Below are 20,342 nucleotides of genomic sequence, written 5' to 3' on the forward strand. Positions count from 1 at the left end.
TATCCACAAGAGAGCTGGACTTGCCCTTCAAACAGGGTGATGGTAATGATGCCCTGAGATGTGCCAAGCACCTTAACAGTCACATTTCTGAATGCCCTGGCATCCCACTCACCTCATCCAGCTGTCTCTTCGTCTCTTCTTCCATCCTCCGAATATCATCCATAGTCAGATCAACCCATTTATCAAGCCAGCAGAACAGCTGCCTGTGAAAGTTTGTAAACAGACGCTTCTCTTGCTATATAAAAGGAGGGAAGTGAGTCAGAACCCAGAAGGTTAAAGTTCCTGCTACAGTCCCCCCTCAGGGGATCCACTAACACCCACAGTTTAATGGGGTAGAGAGTAGGAGTGATGGTTGGCTACCTAATCTGGATCAGACCCAGTCAGTGACCATTGTCTTCCTGTTTCTGGCAGGTAAGTGTTATAGTAAGGATGGCTGTCTACCTTCCAGTTAAGTCCTCGGGCCAAGCCAAGGCCAAGCATTTCCCACTGTCCATAGTCCCTAATGCTAGGTTATGACTGCCAGCTGCTATGAGATGTGATTCAAAAGTGTGGCTCTAATACATGTGAGAATTAAAGGGCTGAGGACTGTCCAGTTCTGTAATTCAGGACACTGTGCCTCTTGGCTCACAGTGTGTCTTGCTTTTTTGGCGTCAAGAAAAGGGAAATGAGTTCTGTTTGTAGTTCAACCGCAGCAAATCCTTTCCTTCTTTCACCTCAGTTTCTTTCCTGGTCACACGTGGTACCCGGAGATGGACAGCATTAAACCGCAGGACAGGACAGTATGTGCAAGGGAAAGGAAGGGACAAGGAAAGAGAACCAAAGATCCTAATACAGCAACTGAGGAGACAGGTCAGTTACCAGGTCAAACTGCTCTTCCCAACACACACAGACACAGACACAAGGAAAGGCCCCATCCTGCATACTTACCTTATGTATAAAGTTTTCCACTTTGTTCTGCAAGCCCCACCACTTGAACTTGACAGTAACCAGTTTGTATGCACACATATATGGGCAGTCTTTCTGATTTACAAGTTCTTGCTGCATTAGAAAAATACCCAGAGGCAGGCTGGTAACTAGAAAGAAAGACCCCAGGCTGTCCGAACCCCACTCACACCCTCCTCCATGAGGAGAGGCCCACCCACAGCATGCCTGGCCCCCTGGTGGTTAAGGGTGCAAACTATACCTTCCAATTTGGGCCCAAAGGTCCTCGTCCTGTTTTGGCAGATTTAAATTTTGCTGGGTCTTCTTCTGCCTTGTAATCCTGAGAATAGTGAAAATGGGGTTGGACAAGAAAGAGAAAGTGAGGAAAGAGGGAAGAGCAAATTTTTCATTAAAGAGCATTTCATACCAATTCTTTTTAGTTTGTTTTCTTTGAGACAGGGTCTCTCTATGCAGTCCTGGCTGCTCTGCACCAACGAATTAGACCAAGCTGACTTGGAACACACAGATATCCACCTGCCTCTGCTACTATACCCAGCTATAGCAACTGTTGAAGTTGCTGGTGTACTATGAGTATGGAAATGTTATAGACAAGATATAGAACTATGCTGTGCATAGTTCTGTTACTGACACAAGCTAAAGTCATTTGAGAGAGGTAACATCAATTAAGAAAATGCCTCCAAGCCAGGTGGTGGCACAAGTCTTTAATCCCAGCACTCAGGAGGCAGAGGCAGGCGGATCTCTGTGAGTCTAAGGCCAGCCTGGTCTACAGAGCTAATTTCAGGACAGCCAAGGCTACATAGAGAAACCCTGAATCAAAAAAAATAAAAACAAAAAAGGAAGGAAGGAAGAAAAGAAAAGAATGCCTCTACAAGATAGGGCTACATAGACAAGTCTTAATTAGTGATTGATGGGGGAGGGCCCAGCCAGTTGTGGACGGTGCCATCCCGGAGCTGATGGTCTTGGGTTCTGTAAGAAAGGAGGCTGAGCAAGCTATAAGGAGCATGGCAGTAAGCAGCACACTCCATGGCCTCCACATCCGCTCCTGCCTCTGGGTTCCTGTCCTTGCTTCCTTAATGATGAAGAGTGATATAGAAGTGTAAACCAAATAAATAAACTCTTTTCTCCCCACATTGCTTTGGTCATAGTGCTTAAACCCAGCAATAGAAACCCTAACTAAGACTAACTGTCTACATTTGCCTCAAAGTAGAGGTCTGGGTGATTTTCTCTGCCAGGGTTTGTTTGTAACTCTACCAGATTCAAAGTGTCAGCAAACTGTCTGATCAAGCATATGTTAAAGACAGTGATTTTTCAACTTAAGTGGGCATTCAAGTTTCTAGGGAAGACTTTCAAAACACAAGGTCAGAGACTTAGAATATCTTCAGTTAAGGACAACATGGATTTTTCTTTTTAAAATTTATTTTATTGGGGGCTGGAGAGATGGCTCTGTGGTTAAGAGTACTGACTGCTCTTCCAGAGGACTTGGGTTCAATTCTAGCACTGACATTGCAGCTAACAACTGTCTGTAACTCCAAGATCTGAATCCTCAAAGAGATATACGCATAGGTCAAAAAAAAAAATTATCTGCTGGGTGGTGGGGCACGCCTTTGATCCTAATACTCAGGAGGCAGAGGCAGGTGGATCTCTGTGAGTTCCAGGGCAGCTAGAGATGTTATACAAAGAAACTCTGTCTCAAAAAATAAATAAAAAACAAAAAAAATTATTTTATTTGAGGCTATAGAAGAGTGTTTGATCCTTTGGAACTGAATTACAGGTCTTTTGCAAGAGCAACAGGCATATCTCTATCCTTCTACTTTTTAATTTTTTTTTTTTTTTTTTTTTTTTTTTTGGTGTTTTGAGACAGGGTTTCTCTGTAGCTTTGGAGCTTGTCCTGGAACTAGATCTTGTAGACCGGGCTGGATTCGCCTGCCTCTGCCTCCTGAGTGCTGGGATTAAAGGTGTGTACCACCACGCCTGGCACTTAAATTCTTTTTTAAAAAATTATTTTTATCTTATGTGCATTGGTTTTTAGCCATGAGTGTCTGGTCCCCTGGAACTGGAGTTACAGTTATGAGCTGCCATGTAGGTGCTGGGAATTAAACCCAGGTCATCTAGAAGAGCAGTCAGTTCTCTTAACTGCTGAGGCATTTCTCCAGCCCTTAATTTTTTTTTTTACATTCACTTATTTGTGTGTGTGTGTGTGTGTGTGTGTGTGTGTATTTACATGTTTCTGTGTACACATGTGTACACTTGGCAGCTCACATGTGGAGGAAGGCAGAGGACAGCTTTCATGAAATGGTTCTTCCTCTTACTACATAGGTCCCAGAGACCAAACTCAGGTCCTCGACTCGAGTGAATTCACCTGCTGAGCCATCCTGACAGCCTGGGTTTTTCTTTTATACTGTAGCCCAAGATGATCTTGAACTTGTGGCAATCTTCCTGTCTGAGCTTTCTAAGCACTGGGATTAGCAGCATGAGCCACCACACCTTGTGATTTTTCTTTTTAAACATTTCAGATAGCTGGACACAGTGGCAAATGTCTGTAATCTCAGCACTCAAGATGTAGGGGCAGGAGGATCAGGAGTTCAAGGCCATCCTTGGCTATATAGAGAATTCAAGACACATCAGGGCTACATGAGATAATGTTTCAAATAACTAAATAAATCAATAAATCTCTTCAGATGATTCTAACACAGCCAGAGCTGAGAACAACTAGTCGTCATTCTTAAAATCTCCTAGCTAATGCCTCCTGGTTTGTTTCAATAGAATCAATATTCACATTGACACTCCTTCAAGAAGCCCACACCCCTTCATGCAGACAAGCATAACTTTCTTCTCAAGGGCCTATCTTTCTCTTAGTCCCTGTAGTTAAAAAACTCTATTAATAAATCTAACTCTGTTTCATGCAATAAAACGTTTAAACACAATGGTAAGATGGAGTGGCAGGTAAAGGCACTTGCTGGTGGCCAAGTCTAACTAAGCTTCATCCTGCGATCACTCAGTGGAGGGAGAGAACTGGCTCCAGAAGTTGTCCTCTGACTTCACACGTCTGCTGTGGTATATGGATACCAATACTTAATACACAAACAATAAGTAAATAATGAGTAAGTAAATGATCAAAAATAAATTTAAAAATAAAAAGTAATTACTGGAAGTGTCCAATGCACCCTCTTGTTTAAGACTGGGCAGGCTTCATTTACTGATATCTGTACATCTATCTATCCATTCATCTACCTAGTTTGAATTTTCTTGTTGTTTGTTTGTTTGTTTGTTTGTTTGAGACAAGGTTTCTCTAACGTAACTCCAGTTGTCCTGGAACTCACACTGTAGACCACGCTGCCTTCCAGCTCACAGAGATCCGCCTGCCTTCCGCCTCCCGAGTGCTAGAATTAAAAGTGTGTAACACCACCTTTGGCCTCTAGTTTTGGATTTTGTTTTAGAGGCAGGACCCAATGTAACCCAGACTGGCTCCAAGCTCTCTACATAGCTGAGGATGATCTTTAACTTCTGAGTTTCCTTCTGCCCCTTCCCAAATGACAAATAGGAATTACAGATGTGAACCCACCAACCTAGACTTATCTATTTTTTTAGATTTATTTATTTTATTTTTAAATGTATGAGTGTTTGCCTGCATGAATGTATATGTACCACATGTGTGGCCTGTAGTCCAGAGATCAAACCACCTCAAACTGGAGCTACAGATGATTGTAAGTCACCATGTTGCTGGCACAGAAACTTAAGTGTGTGCGTGCGTGTGTGTGAGTGAGTGAGAGAGAGTGAGAGAGAGAGAGAAAGAGTTTTACTTGTAGGCATGTATGTGCACCATGGGCATGCAGTGCCCATAGCAGTCAAACCCAGGTCCTCTGAAGCCTCTTAAGCCCTGAGCTACCTCTTTGGTTCCAGGGCCTGGGGAACCAAAATTTCTAAAGTCTTTTTTTTTTTTTAATATTTATTTATTTATTATGTATACAATATTCTGTCTGTGTGTATGCCTGCAGGCCAGAAGAGGGCACCAGATCTCATTACAGATGGTTGTGAGCCAGCATGTGGTTGCCGGGAATTGAACTCAGGACCTTTGGAAGAGCAGGCAATGCTCTTAACCACTGAGCCATCTCTCCAGCCCCTGAAGTCTTAACATTGACTTTAGAAATAGTCATGTCGGGAAATTTAGTGAGGCCCAGCGTTAGCTGGGCAGTGGTGGCACAGCCTTTAATATCAGCACTCAGGATGCAGACGCCAGCCCAGGTCTACAGAATGAATACCGGGAAAGCCAAGGCTACACAGCAAAATCCTGTTTTGACAAACTAACAATAAATAAACAGATAAATAAAACTGTTAGCAACTTTAACTCAAGCACTTGGGAGGCAGAGACAGGTCTCCAAGTTCTAGGCCTGCCAAGACAACAAAGAAAAAGCGCTGGGCATGCAGTCGAGTGCAGAGTGTTTCTCTTGCATCTGGGCAGCCCTGGGATAACCCAGTAGTGCCATAAAAACACAGCAACAACAACTAAAAGAATGATGCACATTAGAGAATGTTCTTCTGAGCCTAGCTGGCTGAGGTTCCCTCATCTCTAACACTTGCAAGTCACTTCTGCACCCCCAAGTCTCTTATGGAGCCCACCTTGCTAAGTACTTGGCTTCGATCAGCAATGTCTATATAAATAGCTTCCACATGTTTCCATGTCTCAGGCTCCAGTTTATGCACCTGAAAGAAAATGGGAGACCACTTGTTATGCATGTATAGTTCTGTTAGAGACAAACATCCTTTACCTGAAACACAGCTAGAACCACATCTTCCCATGCCAATGATGGGACATTCCTACTAGTAAAGAATTACACAAGGGTTAAACATCTAAAATCTGAAAGTCCAAAATAATCCAAAATCTAAAGCTCTCTGAGTGAGCTGCCATGATGCCAAAAGTAGAAAAATTCTACACCTGATCTCATATGATGGGTTACAGTCAAATATAAGCAGGCTAAAATGTGCAAAATACCTTCAAGCTGCAGATATAAAGTATATATAAAACACAAATGAATTTCGTCTTTATATTTGGGTCCCTCCCCTAATATATCTTGTTATTTCCATACATTCCTATGCAAACATTCCAAAATGTAAAGTCTGAAATACTCCTGGTCCCGAGCATTTCAGATAAGGACTACTTAACCTCACAGTTGGTACAGTTATTCAAAGGGCTAGAGACTGGACAGCAACAGGACCTGTCTTCAGACCAAGTTCACTCCAGCAGGCTCTGCCGAGGACCTGTCCTGTTTCCACTGCAGCCTGGGTGAGGACTAAACACCCCAGGACTCGCTGCCTTTTCACAAATTCAATGTATAAAATGGTTAAAGAGTAACACTTCCTCTGCCTCATCCCCCCAGCCCAACTCCAACTCCAGAAACAGACAATACAGTCTATGTGCAGATTTTCCTTTTATATCAACAGTGGCACAAATATATACACGGGTTCGTATCTGCTCTTTTTAGGTTTACTTAATTTTCATTCATATGTATATGTTTGTCTATGTATCTGTAATATGGGCATGTGTGGGAGCCATCAGAGGCCAGAAGAGGGCGCTGGATCCCTTCTTAGCTGGAGATACAGGGGTTGCAAGCCACCCAGTGTGGGTACACGAAACAGAACTCAGGTACTGTGGAAGAGCAGTAAGAGCTCTTCACCACCGAGCCATCTCTGCAGCTCCATATCTTGTCTTTTCAGACAAGGTCTCACAGCTAGCTAGCCCTGACTACAGTGAAACTCACTCTAGACCAGGCTGGCCTCAAACTCAGAGACCTGCCTATCTCTGCCTCCTAAGTGCTGAGATTAAAGGCATTTGCCACCACACCCAGCCATATCTTTTTTTTTTTCTTTTTTAAATTTTTGAACATACTCATTCCCCAACTCCTGTTACCACTCTTTGCACCCTCCCACCCCTTCCCACCCAAGTTTGAGATCATTTATTCTTTCTTCATCCAGTTCAGTTTGTTGAGTACTCTTGCGGGTGGGAGCCTGCCTGCCCTACTATCTGGTCAACCTACCACAGGTCACATCTTAAAGAAAATTGGCGGGGCAGTGATGGCCCACACCTTTAATCCCAGCACTCAGGAAGCAGAGGCAGGTGGATCTCTGTGAGTTCGGGGCCAACCTGGCCTACAGAGCAAGTGCCAAGATGCAAAGACTACACAGAAAACCCTGTCTCAAAAAACAGAAAAAGAAAAAAGAAAAAGAAAACTGCTTCCTCGTGATGGTTATTCTTGGCTGTCTATTTGATTACACCTGGAATTAACTAAAACCCAAATGGCTGGGCACACCTGTGAGGAGTTTTCTTTAATTAAATAATTTGAAGTGGGAAGATCACCTTTAATCTTCTGGCTGCAAACTATCTAAAGGACATGGAGGAAGTAAGCTCCTGCTCTTTGCCTGCTTGCCCACACTTTCTCACTGGCAATCAGTGTAAGGCCACTGCTTCACTGGCATTAGAGCCTATTCTTCAGGATTCCAAGGAATACTGAAGACCAGCTGAGATCCAGCCCTGTGGACTGAACGACTACTGGATTCTTTGGCTGTCGTTTGGTAGACAGACATTGCTGGCCTAGCTGGACCACAGTGTGTGAGCCATTCTAACCCCCACTCCGTTTCTCCTACCCTCTTGATTCATTCTACCAGTTCCATTCCTCTGGAGAACCCTGACTACCAGTGCTCTCCCCCTCTCAGTAGCAATCAAATGCCAACAGCTCCTCAGTACATGGAGGGCAGATCCATGTAGCCCTAACTGTGCCAGAACTCTCTGTAGACCAGGCTGACCTCAAATTCAGAGACCCATCTTCTTGTGTACTGGAATTAAAGGCAGGCCCCCTCATTCCTGGCTAGTGGTGGGAGTTTTGTGCATACCTCCCTACCTCTATAATAGGATTTTGTCTGGTTACAGCTTTCACAGGTCCTGTGTATACCGTCAAAATTGATGAGTTTGTATGTGCATCTACCCTCCAGAGTCTGGAAAACACTGATGTTATCAGTCACTTTCAGCTCTTACAGTCTTTCTACCCATTCTTTGGCCAAGACCACTGAGCCTTGCAGGGAGAGATATAAAGATCCCATTTAGGGCCGAGCACTTTGCAGTCTTATTCTCCGCACACTGACTAGTTGGGTCTCTGTGTTAACTGGCAGCTACGAAGAGAAGCTCCTCTGAAGAAGGTTGAGAGATGCTTTGATCTACGGGTATACAATATACGGGTATATTATTACTCCACTAAATGGACATAGTATTAAATGACTTACCCGTACTATGTCCATTTAGTGGAGTAATAATACTAGGTTCTCCCAGGGCCTGGGACCTGACCAGTCATTGGTTTTAGCCCTTTGGTGGTATCCTGTTTTATATACTGAACAATATATGCAGGATTATTTTCATCAATTCCTTTTCCGTTTTCATTTTAGAACAGAGTCATTCCACAGCCCTGATAGTCCTAAACTTACTCTGTAGACCACACTGACCTCAAATTTACAAGATTCACCTGCCCCTTCCTCCAGAGTGCTGGGATGGTTCGCCACCACACCTGGCTTCCTCTGCTTTTTTATTTTGCTGTTTTTCAAGACAGGGTTTCTCTGTGTAGCCCTGGCTGTCCTAGAACTTGCTCTGTAGACCAGACTGGTCTCAAACTCATAGAGATCCGCCTGCCTCTGCCTCCTGAGTGCTGGGATTAAAGGCATGCAACAACCACCGCCCAGTTCCTTCAGTTTTTAATGGCTGCATAGTATGCCACTGTTTGGCTGCACAATTTATTGGTGTCCCACTGAAAGGGTTTTACATTGTTTTAAATTTGTGCTGAATCTCCATGTATGCGTTACTTCACGTGTGAAAAAAATAGTCTCACACACGCCTAGGTGTAGGGTTCTAAGTTAAAGGGAAGAGGAGTATACTTTAAATTTGGAGAAGTACCGCTTTGTTTATTTGTTTGTTCATTATTTGGCTTTTCATGACAGGATTTCTCTGTGTAACAGCCCTGGCTGTCGTGAAACTTGCTTTGTAGACTAGGCCTGCCTCTGCTTCCCAAGTGGAGTACTGGGATTAAAGTGCGGGCACAATTATGATGTTTTAAAGACTGTTTCTGGGTATTTGAAACTGCATTTTAGATTAATCCCAGCTCTACAAGAAAGCCTAACAAAGAATCTTAGAAATGACATTTTGTAAATCAACGACAGGACAGGAAACTGTGTTGTAGGACAGTCTGGAGAAGTGTTCTTAGTCAGGCAGAAGAGAAGCGCAGAGAAGAGCCTGGGGCAGGAAGCCAGAAGCTATAGAGCAGAGCCTAAGAGATCCACCAAGGACCTAGACCCCGGGGCTCAAGAGGTGATACTTACATTCTCCTGGGTGCCAAGATCCGGCTTGTGCCAGGTTTCAATTTTAATCAGAAAGTCTTCCTTCATGTACTCATTCTGAAAGAGGGAACAAATAACTTAGTTACCAGCAAGGTTGGCACTGGGTCACTACCTCCCATTACTGGGGATCCCACAAGCCTGTAGCTATGAGATACCAGCTGACCTGACAACAGCCACCACGCCTGGATGGTCCAAGGACTAAGTCTGTTCACACATATGATCACCTGAGTTTCCAGAAAAGCTTAGGTGACTTGGCTGAGGCTACAGAGCTATCTATCACACAGTGAGGTCAAAAGTCCCGTTTGACAGTTTAGAATTCAGTATTTAAGCAATCTTCCATTTTACCTTATGCACAGCATGCAAAGGTAACCAGTAGCCTAAAGTCTCCTAGCTGTGAAAGTCTTCATGCTGGCCCCTTTCCTGCATCAAGCCCTCTGTTGAGGCCAGTCCTCCACACTAATTTTGTCCCCTTCCCTTGGTGCTTTTAAAAAATTGTTAACACCTGTTTAAAAAGCATTTAATAAAAGGAGCTACATAAAGGAGGAAAAGAGCCCATTGTTCCCTGACAGGGATTAGTCTGCAGCAGAGACATGAATTTGAGGGATTATGCTGAAGAGTGAGGGCTTGGGGAACAAGGGACTGGTTCTGGAAGAGCAAGCTTGGTGATGTCACAACATTGCCAATGGTCAGTGCTCAGTGGGGTCAAAGGATGCTAAAATTGGATAGGGATGTCACATTCAGGCTGGCTGTACAGCACTGAGTAGGCATGACCCAAGGGAACAAGGAAACAAGGGAGAGCCTCAACTAATTCTGAACCTCTGAGACCCAGAGTCAGGTCTTACCTAGCAAACCCACGAGTCAATGCAGCTAAAGCACTGACTGCAAGATCCTCATTAGGACCGAAACGCTTGAGCCCCAACATAAGTAAAGGGAGCCCCAGCATCACCCGAGGGGAACAAGAGAAGAGCCAGGACATCTAGAACAGGTACACCTTTATTTCTCCTTTATTATAAATCATCTAGAACTCCAGTCCTTCTACCCCCAACCCCTGCTGGATATACTTACTGTAATCACTGTTCCACGGCAAGGACATGGAAAAAAGGAAGAAAGAAGATTAATACAGGTGAGCAGACTATGAAGAGTAAAGATTTCTCCACTCTCCATGGCTTCCCCACAGTGACTTCTAAGCCCCAGCTTGCAACAGGAAGGCCTCAGTGCATCAACCTCCCCTTCCCCAAATTCATTCAAAGTCCCAAGGGACCAAATCTGGGATTTAAAGATGACACCCATATGGGCTTCTCTCTGATAGAACAAGGAATGATCTCTGATCAGCTGAGACCCTGAGGCCCAATCAATCTCCCAGGAGAGAAATGCTTGGGTACCCCTGCCTCCTGGGGAACATAGAGAAGGGTCTTTTGAGCCAGGTTATCTTTTAATGGTGGCACCCTTCCTCACACTGTAACCGAACCTCGCATGTTCTATGGTTCTGCCGCTGTAATGCGATCCCTTGGAAAGCACAGGTCAATTATTTATCAGAGAAAATGACTGCAGCTTCCATGTCACTGGGGAAGAGCCCAGCTCTCCTCCTGACGACAGTTCAGTTCATTCTGTACCCTACCTCGTGTGCTATCCCAATTTCTGGTAATGCATACTGCTCTTTTTGGAGTATACAGAGGGCCAACAAACTCTATCACTCCAATACCAAACAAAACAACAAACAAAAAGGTAAAACTAACACTCGTGCGAAGGAATTGGGAAGCTGGCAGCATGAGGGCTATAAGTCACCGTGTGCACAGAGCTTTAGAGAATGTCAGTAATTTCCCCGAGCCCAACCAAAGGCACTGAAAGCACCAGATTAGGGCTAAACCAGCAATTCCTCTACTAGCATCTTGAGAAAGTCATGTGGGGACAACAGAATTGGTACAAATATGCATCCAAAGATGCCAGTCTGGCAAGGACTTTGTCACACTGTCACAGAGACAGTAACTTCAGGCTGGCCAGGTGTGATGACCCTGGCCATTAAGCTTCTCCAACCAGCTACCATATTCGGACTTCACATTCTCTAAGACACCCTCTCCTACTCTGCCTCTGTAGGACACAAAAATCTGCTCCCTTAACCAAGCTGACTGCTTGCACCATCACACCGTGTTATCCTACCTAGCTTTAATTTCATTTCCATGTGGAAGATTCCCAAGGGACAAAAGGTCCTGATGAGCAAAGTATCTAGTTTGAGCCATAATTCTGTATTTCACTGTAACTGCAGCTTCCTGAATGCTGGGTTAAAAGTGTTTACCATCATGTCCAGTTTCTTAGTGGGATATTTGCAAGCCTGACTGCGCCTGACTGTGTGGTACTGCCCACTGCTGAGGGAGAAGGCAGGGAGACATATTTCTCCCCTTCCCATTTCCATTATTAGCTTCAGGAGAAGAGATGGAAATAAAGTAAGAGAACAGAAAGCCTTGACGGATGGAGCTCCTGAATCTGTTTTCATGGCCCAGAATAAGGCTGGAGCCATCCCAAAGGCAAGGGGAGAGATGACTCCATCTCTTTTATCTACCTTTCCTCAAACTTGGATGTACTTAGGCCAAACTAAAATGCTGGCACTAATAACTTCTATCCCATCAGCCTCCAGTGAGGATCAGAAAGAAGTTCCCTCCTCTGTTCTCTCTCCTATTTTAAAAGAGGAGGTACCCAAATGAACAGGTCTGGGAGTCAGCATGTTCTTCAGTATCGAGTGCATTCTACTAGGAAGTTGGCACTACCAAGAAAGTAGCCCCCACCCACCCACTGCCACTTCTCTTCATGGAGGACTTAGAAATTATATTTTTCTTTCTTTTGTCAAGGATCAATGTGTGAACTAACATTTACTGTGTAGAAAACTGCCATGCCCACTGCAGCACATTCTCCCAAGCAGACAGTGGCATTCCTCAGTTGGCACAAGCTATGTACCCAGAAACCCATGCTACATTTGCCTCAAGTTGACTAAGGTTCTTCTTCTTCTTCTTCTTCTTCTTTTTTAAAATATTTATTTATTTATTATGTATACAATATTCTGTCTGTGTGTATGCCTGCAGGCCAGAAGAGGGCACCAGACCCTCCATTACAGATGGTTGTGAGCCACTATGTGATTGCTGGGAATTGAACTCAGGACCTTTGGAAGAGCAGGCAATGCTCTTAACCTCTGAGCCATCTCTCTAGCCTCTGACTAAGGTTCTTACTATGCACACTCAACGTGACTATTAGACATCAAGTAAAGTCACCTTTGTTCCTATACCAAACACACCCTGCCACAACTCACCGTCTTTTTTTTTTTTTTTTTTTTTTTTTCCTTTTTAATTTGCTGAGCTGGAGATCAAATCCAGGGCCTTGGGCTAGGGTAAGCACTTTAAAACTGAAGTACGCCCCCAAATCTGATCTGAGCTTTTGGGGGTGGGTTTATAGGGGAGGAATGGGGACATGAGGGGTTTGGGGTTAATACAGAGTCTTTTTTACATAGAACAGGCTGGCCTTAAACTTGCAGAAATCCAGTTGTTTCCCAGATGCTAGGATTACAGGATTGTGCTCCCATACCTGGCTCTTGCACATTGCTTTTCAAAATCATGAATTCAAGCTTAGCATGGTGCTGCAGGCCTATTATCCAAGCACTTGGAAGGTATGAAGCAAGGAGGACCAGGAGTTCGAGGCCAGTACCAAAATTTAAGGTCAGCCCAGGCTACTTAAGATCTTCTTTTAGGATTGGTAAAATGGCTTAGTGGTTAAGAGCACTGGCTGCTCTTAGCAGGGCGGTGGTGACACACACCTTTAATCCCAGCACTTGGGAGGTGGAGGCAGGAGGATCTCTATGAGTATGAGGCCAGCCTGCTCAACAAGAGTTAGTTTCAGGATGGGCTCCAAAGCTACAGAGAAACCCTGTCTGGGGGTGGGGATGGGGGGAAGCACTGGCTGCTCTTCCAGAGGTCCTGGGTTCAATTCCCAGCAACCACATGACAGCTCACAACCACCTATAGTGAGATCTGGTGCCCTCTTCTGTCCTGCAGGAATACGTGCAAGCAGAAGACTGTATTCATAATAAATAAATCTTTAAAAAAAAAAACTTCTTTCAAATACGCACACACACATGCACAAACATGCACACACACTCAATTCTAAGCACATAACAGCTTCCTGTCCAGTGAAGACCAGAGTAGTGATATTTGCATTTTCAGTTACAACAATAAAACTGTCCACAGCCTACATTCCACCATTGATTGTGTATCTCCTGATACACAATCCTGATAAAAGGTATTTGAACTTATATAGGGCCATGGAAGACTGGAGTGGGCAATGACTTCAGTTACTCCCAAAGTTCACAAGATAAGAACACACCTGGCTCACAGAAGGATAATACACCTATCAGATACAATCTAGGGAATAAACAGAAATCGGCCAGTGAAGCAGTACAGGTGAGCAAAGGCTGGCAGGACCAGAGCCAGTTACCTGTATCAACAAATGAAGGCTAGCAGGAGCAAAGAACCCCGACCTTGGAGGTGGGTTCAGTGGACATTTAGGGCTCCCTGGCAAGTGAATCAGTGCCAGTATAGTCTAAGAAACCTATTCCTAAGCCAGGGGTTGTTGCTCACATCTGTAACCTCACACAGGAGGTTGCTACAAGTTTAAGACTAACTGGGGCTATACAACAAGTTCTAGGCCGCTCAGCTACGGGCTGAGACCCTACCTAAGAAAGGAAGGGGAAAGAGAGAGGGAGAGAGGTTGGTGTGTGTGTGTGGGTGATCTCTAGATAGTCCCTCAGACCTCAGAATCTTGAAAAGCTGAGTCCATGCTACATAGTGAACTTCCTATGTAGATCAGGCTGGCCTCAAAAGCACAGAGATCCAACTGCCTCTGTCTCTTAAGTGCTGGGATTAAAGGCAAGCATCACCAAGTTCAGTGTGTCAGATATTTCTGATCTGTAGTTTATAAAATTCATGGATGCAAAGCCCACTACTGACCAGCTATACATTCACATGATAGGTTATTATGCTGCTATTATAAATATTAAGAAACAATAGGGATGCTGGAGAGATGGCTCAGTGGTTAAAAGCATTTGCTGCTATTGCAGAGGACCTGGATTCAGTTCCCAGCACCCACAAGGTAGCTAGTTCATAATGATGTGTGACCCTAGTTCTAGGTGAAATACCCTCTTCTAGCTCTGTAGGCACCAGGACTGGACATGGTACAAATACATACATATGGGCAAAACAATACACATATCAAAAAAACCCTAAACTTTTTAAAAAATATCAGCAATTTTTTGTCAGGTAGTGGTGGTGCACAACTTTAATCCCAGCACTTAGGAAGCAGAGGCAGGCAGATCTTTGAGGCCAGTCTGGTCTATGGATCAAGTTCTAGGATAGTCAAGGCTACACAGAGAAACAATGTCTTGAAAATCAAAAACAAAAAATTCAAAATTGTCAAAGTAACCCAAATTAGGAGTTTGTTCTGTGCTGTCTCTGGCTATGACTATCAATTTAGCTAAGCAGTATGGATAATACCAACACACCTATCCAAGCTGTAGGGAGCCCCCTTCATCCCTTCACTGGCTTATTTTAGAAAGTAAACACAAAGCCCTGCTCACCCTGCTTCTAGTCTTACTATTCACTTCTGCCCACCTTGGGTCCATATCTCAGCTCTGAACAGCTCTGTACTCACCGGTTCTGCAGTAAGGGTAGGCATTCCAGGCTTTCTCATGTATATTCAGGGCTCCTTCTGGGGCCAGCATTCGAACAAATGTGGGTACTTTGCTGTAGCAAAAAAAGAGGTGATGAGCAGAAAAACGGAGGCAAGATAAAGTAGGTAAAAGGTCTGCAACACAGTCTTCAGCCCACAGCTCCTGCCTTTCAGTGTCTAAGTTGATAAGTTCTTTTCCATGAGATAAGCAGGCTACTGTGTTTAAGAACACAGTAAGCTGCCAAAGCTTGACACCTCAGTTTGACCAGCTACAGATAGCACCGACACCTGCTCTGGCCACTCACCATAACCAAGGGCTTAGGAGACCCCGGGCTGCCTGCTGACACTTTACAGACATTTCTCTCTCATTATAGTCTCCCAGAGCCCACTGGGAAGCAGTTCAGCCAGGGTTCAACTCACCAGCCTAGATCTACCACTGGTGGGGGCCAGCTAACTAACTTAGAACGTGGGCTCCAAGGGTTCTTTTAAAACAAAGTAGTTTCACTCTGTAGCCCAAGTATCCAAGGTGGTTTCTGTCAACTTGACACAAACCTAGACATATCTGGGAAGAGGGACTCTTGATTAACAAAACGCCTCCAAAAGATTGGGCTGTGGGCAAGTATATAAGACACTTTTCTTGATTGATGGTTGATGTGGGAGGGCTCAGCTCAATGTGGGTGGTGCCATCCCTGGGCAGGTGGTCTTAGATGTTATAAAAACAGACCGAGCAAGCCAGTAACCTCTACAGCCTCTGCTTCAGGTGCTACCTCCAGGTATTTATCTTGAGTTCCTGCCCTGACTTCTCTTGATGACAGACTATAATGTATGAGGTGAAATAAACCCTTTCCTCTTTAGGTTATTTTGGTCACGATGTTCATCACAGAAAAACAAACAAACAAACAAAAACCAAAAAACACCCTACCTAGGATCCAAGCTACCCTTGAACTCACTATGTAGCCAAGGTTGGCCTTAAACTTAGATGCCCTTGTCTTCTGTTTTGTTTTTCAGGAGAGGGTTTGTTTGTAACTTTGGCTATCCTGAAACTTGCTCTGTAGACCAGGCTGGCCTCGAATTCACAGAGATCCGCCTATCTCTGCCTCCCAAGTGCTGGACTTACAGGTGTGCACAGTCATACCTGAATATTTTCTTCTCTCCAATTTCTCCACTGTTTTTAAAGATTTATTATCTTTATGTGTATTAGTGTTTTGCCCACATGTATATCTGTGCTCCACGTATGCCTACCCAGGCGATAAGGGGGCTTCAGTCCACTAGAACAAGAGTTACAGATAGTTGTGAGCCACCATGTGATGTTAAGAAGCAAACCTAAGTCCTCTGCATGAGCAGCCAGTATTGTCAGCTACTGAGTCATTTCCTCAGCCCCTTTTATTCAATTTTCCTCTCATGTTACAGGACAATGTATGTACCTAACTTTCTGTAAGTACATAAATTCCTTTTTTAGTCTGTCTCTCTGTCTCTGTCTCTCTGTCTCTGTCTGTCTCTCTCTCTCTCTCTGTTTTACTGGGTCTCACATATGGCAGGTAAGTACCCAAGCTATCTTGCAGCTCCACCAACCCTAACTTTTAGATGGGAGCTTACATAATCTTCAATAGGCTCTAGCAAATTCATCACCTTTATTCATGCCTCAGGCCTAAGGGAAAGAGCTAGCCCCACAGCAGACATCTAACTCCAAGCCCCCAGAGCAAGCCTCTGAGTCTTTACACATAGATACACATTCGTCTAGGTGATACTTCTTATGTGATACTTCTTGTGCCAGGCACTGGATACACAGGAACCAAATGGTCCAGAGGCAGACTACTACTGACAGGTCTGAAAGAATGTGTTCTAATAGGGTGAGCACAGGGCTCTCGGGGAAGGGCACTGCAAACGCATGGTGAGGGAGGCACAAGACTCAAGGCAGGCTCCTCAGGGCAGTCAGAACACATGAACACTTGGGGCAGGGTGTGTGCAGGATGCCAAGAAACAGGATGGGAGTGGGGCAGAAAAAGCTGGGAGAAGGAGGAGTTACTCAAGGTAGGGTGGAGTGCAAGAGAATGCTAGGGCAGAGTCACAGGTGTGTGTGAATTAAGTGAGGCAGTTGTACTTCATCCCAGGACAAAGGGAAGCTTTACATCTATAGCTCAGGAGGACAGCACAGACCCTCAGACAGAACACTTGCCACACAGAGAGGTGGAAGGTCAGAGGACAGCTGGAAATTGCTGGAGCAATCAACACCAGGGAAAATAGAAAACAATGTGGATCACAGAGATGTTAAGGAGACAGATGAGGTATCAGAACCTCATTCCAAAAGGCTTTTGTTTTCATGAGGGCAGCTGGTGATGAGCACCAGGAACACGCCCCCTTTGGAAATAAGGTGTTCTGGGTTAACAGCGGTAGCAACTCGGTGTCTATACTCTTTCGTGCATGGAAGAAGCAAGGAGGGTTGCACTCCCCTCACATACAGATTTCTTCTCTGCTACTGAGTTCAGCTGAGTTCACTGAGCAGACAACGGAGGATTCACTCTGACCTCATGGTTTACACTATCCTTTCACCAGAGTGGCAACCAAAGAGAACCCAGGATTTCACTACATAAAAATGAAACTGAGTTCAGTTCTATCTAGGGACTAGAAATTAAAATGCAGCTTCTTAAAGTCCGATTTAACTTCATTTAATTACATGTGCTTGAGTGTTTGGCCTGCATGTATTTTTGTGTGTCTGGTGCCCATAGAGGTCAGAAGAGGGATCCAGATACCCTGAAACAGGGGTTATCAATCGTTGTGAGCTGCTGTATGGGTGCTGGGAACTGACCTCAGGTCCTTTGGAGAAGCAGCCAGTGTCTTAGCCACTGAGCTATCTCTCAAGCCCTAAGATCCAGGTTTAAGTGGCATGGAAATGTGAATGTCCTTCATGTCATTAAACTGAACAATTCAAAATGGCTACAATGCTGAATTTTACGTTATGTGTACTTGACCATTAAAGAAAGATTCAGATTTATTTTTCTCAGTTCTATATAGCTTTTTTGTTTTGTTGTTTTGTGTGTGTGTGTGTATATATATATATATATATATATATATATATATATATATATATATATATATATACAATACATATTTGCTTGTTTGTGTTTGAGTGAGGTTATATGTGTGCCATGGTGCTCAGGTAGAGGTCAGAAGTCAACCTCAGGTACCAGTCCTCAGCTTCTCCCTTATTTGAGGCAGGGTCTCTTTGATGTTTGTTGCTGTTTCTGCCACGCTGGTTCGTGCATCAGTTTCCAAGACTCTCCCATCTTACTGTGCACTTTCCTCTGTCCAACTTTTACATGGGTTCAGGAATTTGAACTCAAGTCACAGGCTTGTTTTATCCACTAAAAACAAACCATTTACTTTATCATTAATTATATACATGCCTGTGTGTAGAAATGTACACGCAGGTGCAGGTGCCCACAGTGGCCAGAAGGAGACACTGGATTGTCTGGAACTGGAGTCACAGGCATTGTGAATGATCAGACATGGGTGCTGGGTACTCCTCATGTGCAGTATGTGCTCTTAGCTGCTGAGCTATCTCTCCAGCCCTGCTTGACTCATTTCTTAAACAGTCTGGTTGACTCCCATTCCTGCTGGTAAACGCTTACAGCTGGTTTCAAGGACCTTTGGTCAGCTCATGGTTTGCTATAAAGTCGTTTAGGTTTGGGATTCAGCAAATAGGTGTGGTTTACTATAAATTCCAGTACACAAGTGAATTCCAAAATTATTTTAAAATATTGGGAAAAAATCTTTTAAAATTTAAAAATTAAAGGGGGGGTGGCTAGGAAGGTGGCTCAGATGTTAAGAGCAATTGATGCTTTTCAAGAAGACCCAGGCTTGGTTCCCTCCAAAGGCAAGCACACACATATAAGCACACACATATATACACACACAGAGAGGGTGAGAGAGAGGAGAGACACAAATAAAAATAGGCTATCTGGGCATGGTGGCACAAACCTTTAATCCCAGCAGTCATGAGACAGAGACAGATGGATCTCTTTGAGTTCAAGGCCAGCCTGCTCTATATAGTGAGCTTTAGGACAGCCACTGAGACATTTTTGTCATCTCAGAAAAAATATTTAAATGCTGAACTAGAGAGATGTCTCAGTGGATAAAGGTGCTTGCTACCAAGCCTGATGCCCTTTGTTCAATCCCCATACCTACAAAGTGGAAAGAGAAAAACAACTCCTGAAGATTGTCCTCTGACCGACTCTATACACATGTAGTACATGTAGTACACTCCAGTAGTACACACACACACACACACACACACACACACACACACACTAAAATAAATGTAAAAAACAATGTTAAGGTGCTGGAGGTGGCCCAATGGTTAGGAAACACTATTTTTGCAATGGACCTGAGTTTGGTTCTCAGCACCCTTATCAGAAACCCACAAGAGCACAGTAACTGCAGCTCCTCCAGGGGATTCAAACCCTTCTTCTGGCCTCTACAGACACCTGCATTCACATTCACATTCCCACACATACATGTAATTCAAATGAAATAAACCTTAAAATGTATTATCTGGGCATAGTGGTATACACCTTTAAACCCAGCACTGGAGGCAGAGGCAGGCAGATCTCTTATCTCTGTGAATTCAAAGTCAGCCTGATCTACATAACAAGTACCAGGTCAGTCAGAGCTACCTCCTAGAGAGACCCTACCCTGTCTCAACTTTCACACACACACACACACACACACACACACACACACACAAAATTGATACAATTTTTTAAAAAATAAATTTATATATATGCCTTTGATCAAAAGAGAGGTATTTGGGGCTAGAGAGATGGCTCAGCAATTAAGAGCACTGGCTGCTCTTCCAAAGGCACTAGGTTCAATTCCAGCACCCACATGACAGCTCATAACTGCCTATAACTCCAGTTCCAAGGGATCTGACACTTTCACACAGAGATACATGCAGGCAAAATATCAATGCACATAAAATAAAAATAAATCTTAAAAAAAAAAGAGTGGGTAGCCCAGTGGTGGTGGTACACACCTATAATCCTAGCACTAGGGGGGCAGAGGCAGGTGGATCTTTGTGAGTTCAGGTCCAGCCTGATCTACAAAGTGAGTTCTAGGACAGGCTCCAAAGCTAGAGAAACCCTGTCTCATGAGGGGATGGAGCGGCAGGCCTGCTGACTGCAGCGGGCACTACAGAGCTACTGGGGACCAGAGTCCCCCTCCCTGATGAGCTCTTTTAGAACCTAGTCTGTTCCTTAGTTCAATATGTTATCTCAGATGGCTCTCAGTCCAAATAAAAGCTGCTCACCTGGCCAAAAAAAAAA

The 20,342-nt window shown here is 44.2% G+C and overlaps 1 protein-coding gene across 1 annotated transcript in view; it reads right to left on the reverse strand.

Annotated features, from left to right (window-relative positions):
- Positions 1 to 20,342, reverse strand: part of Pitpna (phosphatidylinositol transfer protein alpha) — a 40,971-nt gene that overhangs the window by 8,592 nt on the left and 12,037 nt on the right. The window contains exons 4-10 of the mRNA XM_085695338.2: positions 15,004 to 15,095; positions 10,381 to 10,388; positions 9,298 to 9,372; positions 5,560 to 5,643; positions 1,184 to 1,261; positions 928 to 1,038; positions 113 to 235 (exon numbers count right to left, since the gene is read on the reverse strand). Coding sequence (XP_085551464.1) covers positions 113 to 235; positions 928 to 1,038; positions 1,184 to 1,261; positions 5,560 to 5,643; positions 9,298 to 9,372; positions 10,381 to 10,388; positions 15,004 to 15,095 — 571 coding nt within the window. The remainder of the gene's footprint in view (positions 1 to 112; positions 236 to 927; positions 1,039 to 1,183; positions 1,262 to 5,559; positions 5,644 to 9,297; positions 9,373 to 10,380; positions 10,389 to 15,003; positions 15,096 to 20,342) is intronic.

The sequence above is a fragment of the Myodes glareolus genome, chromosome 9, assembly GCF_982192425.1.
Source record: "Myodes glareolus chromosome 9, mMyoGla1.1, whole genome shotgun sequence".
Lineage (NCBI taxonomy): Eukaryota > Metazoa > Chordata > Mammalia > Rodentia > Cricetidae > Myodes > Myodes glareolus.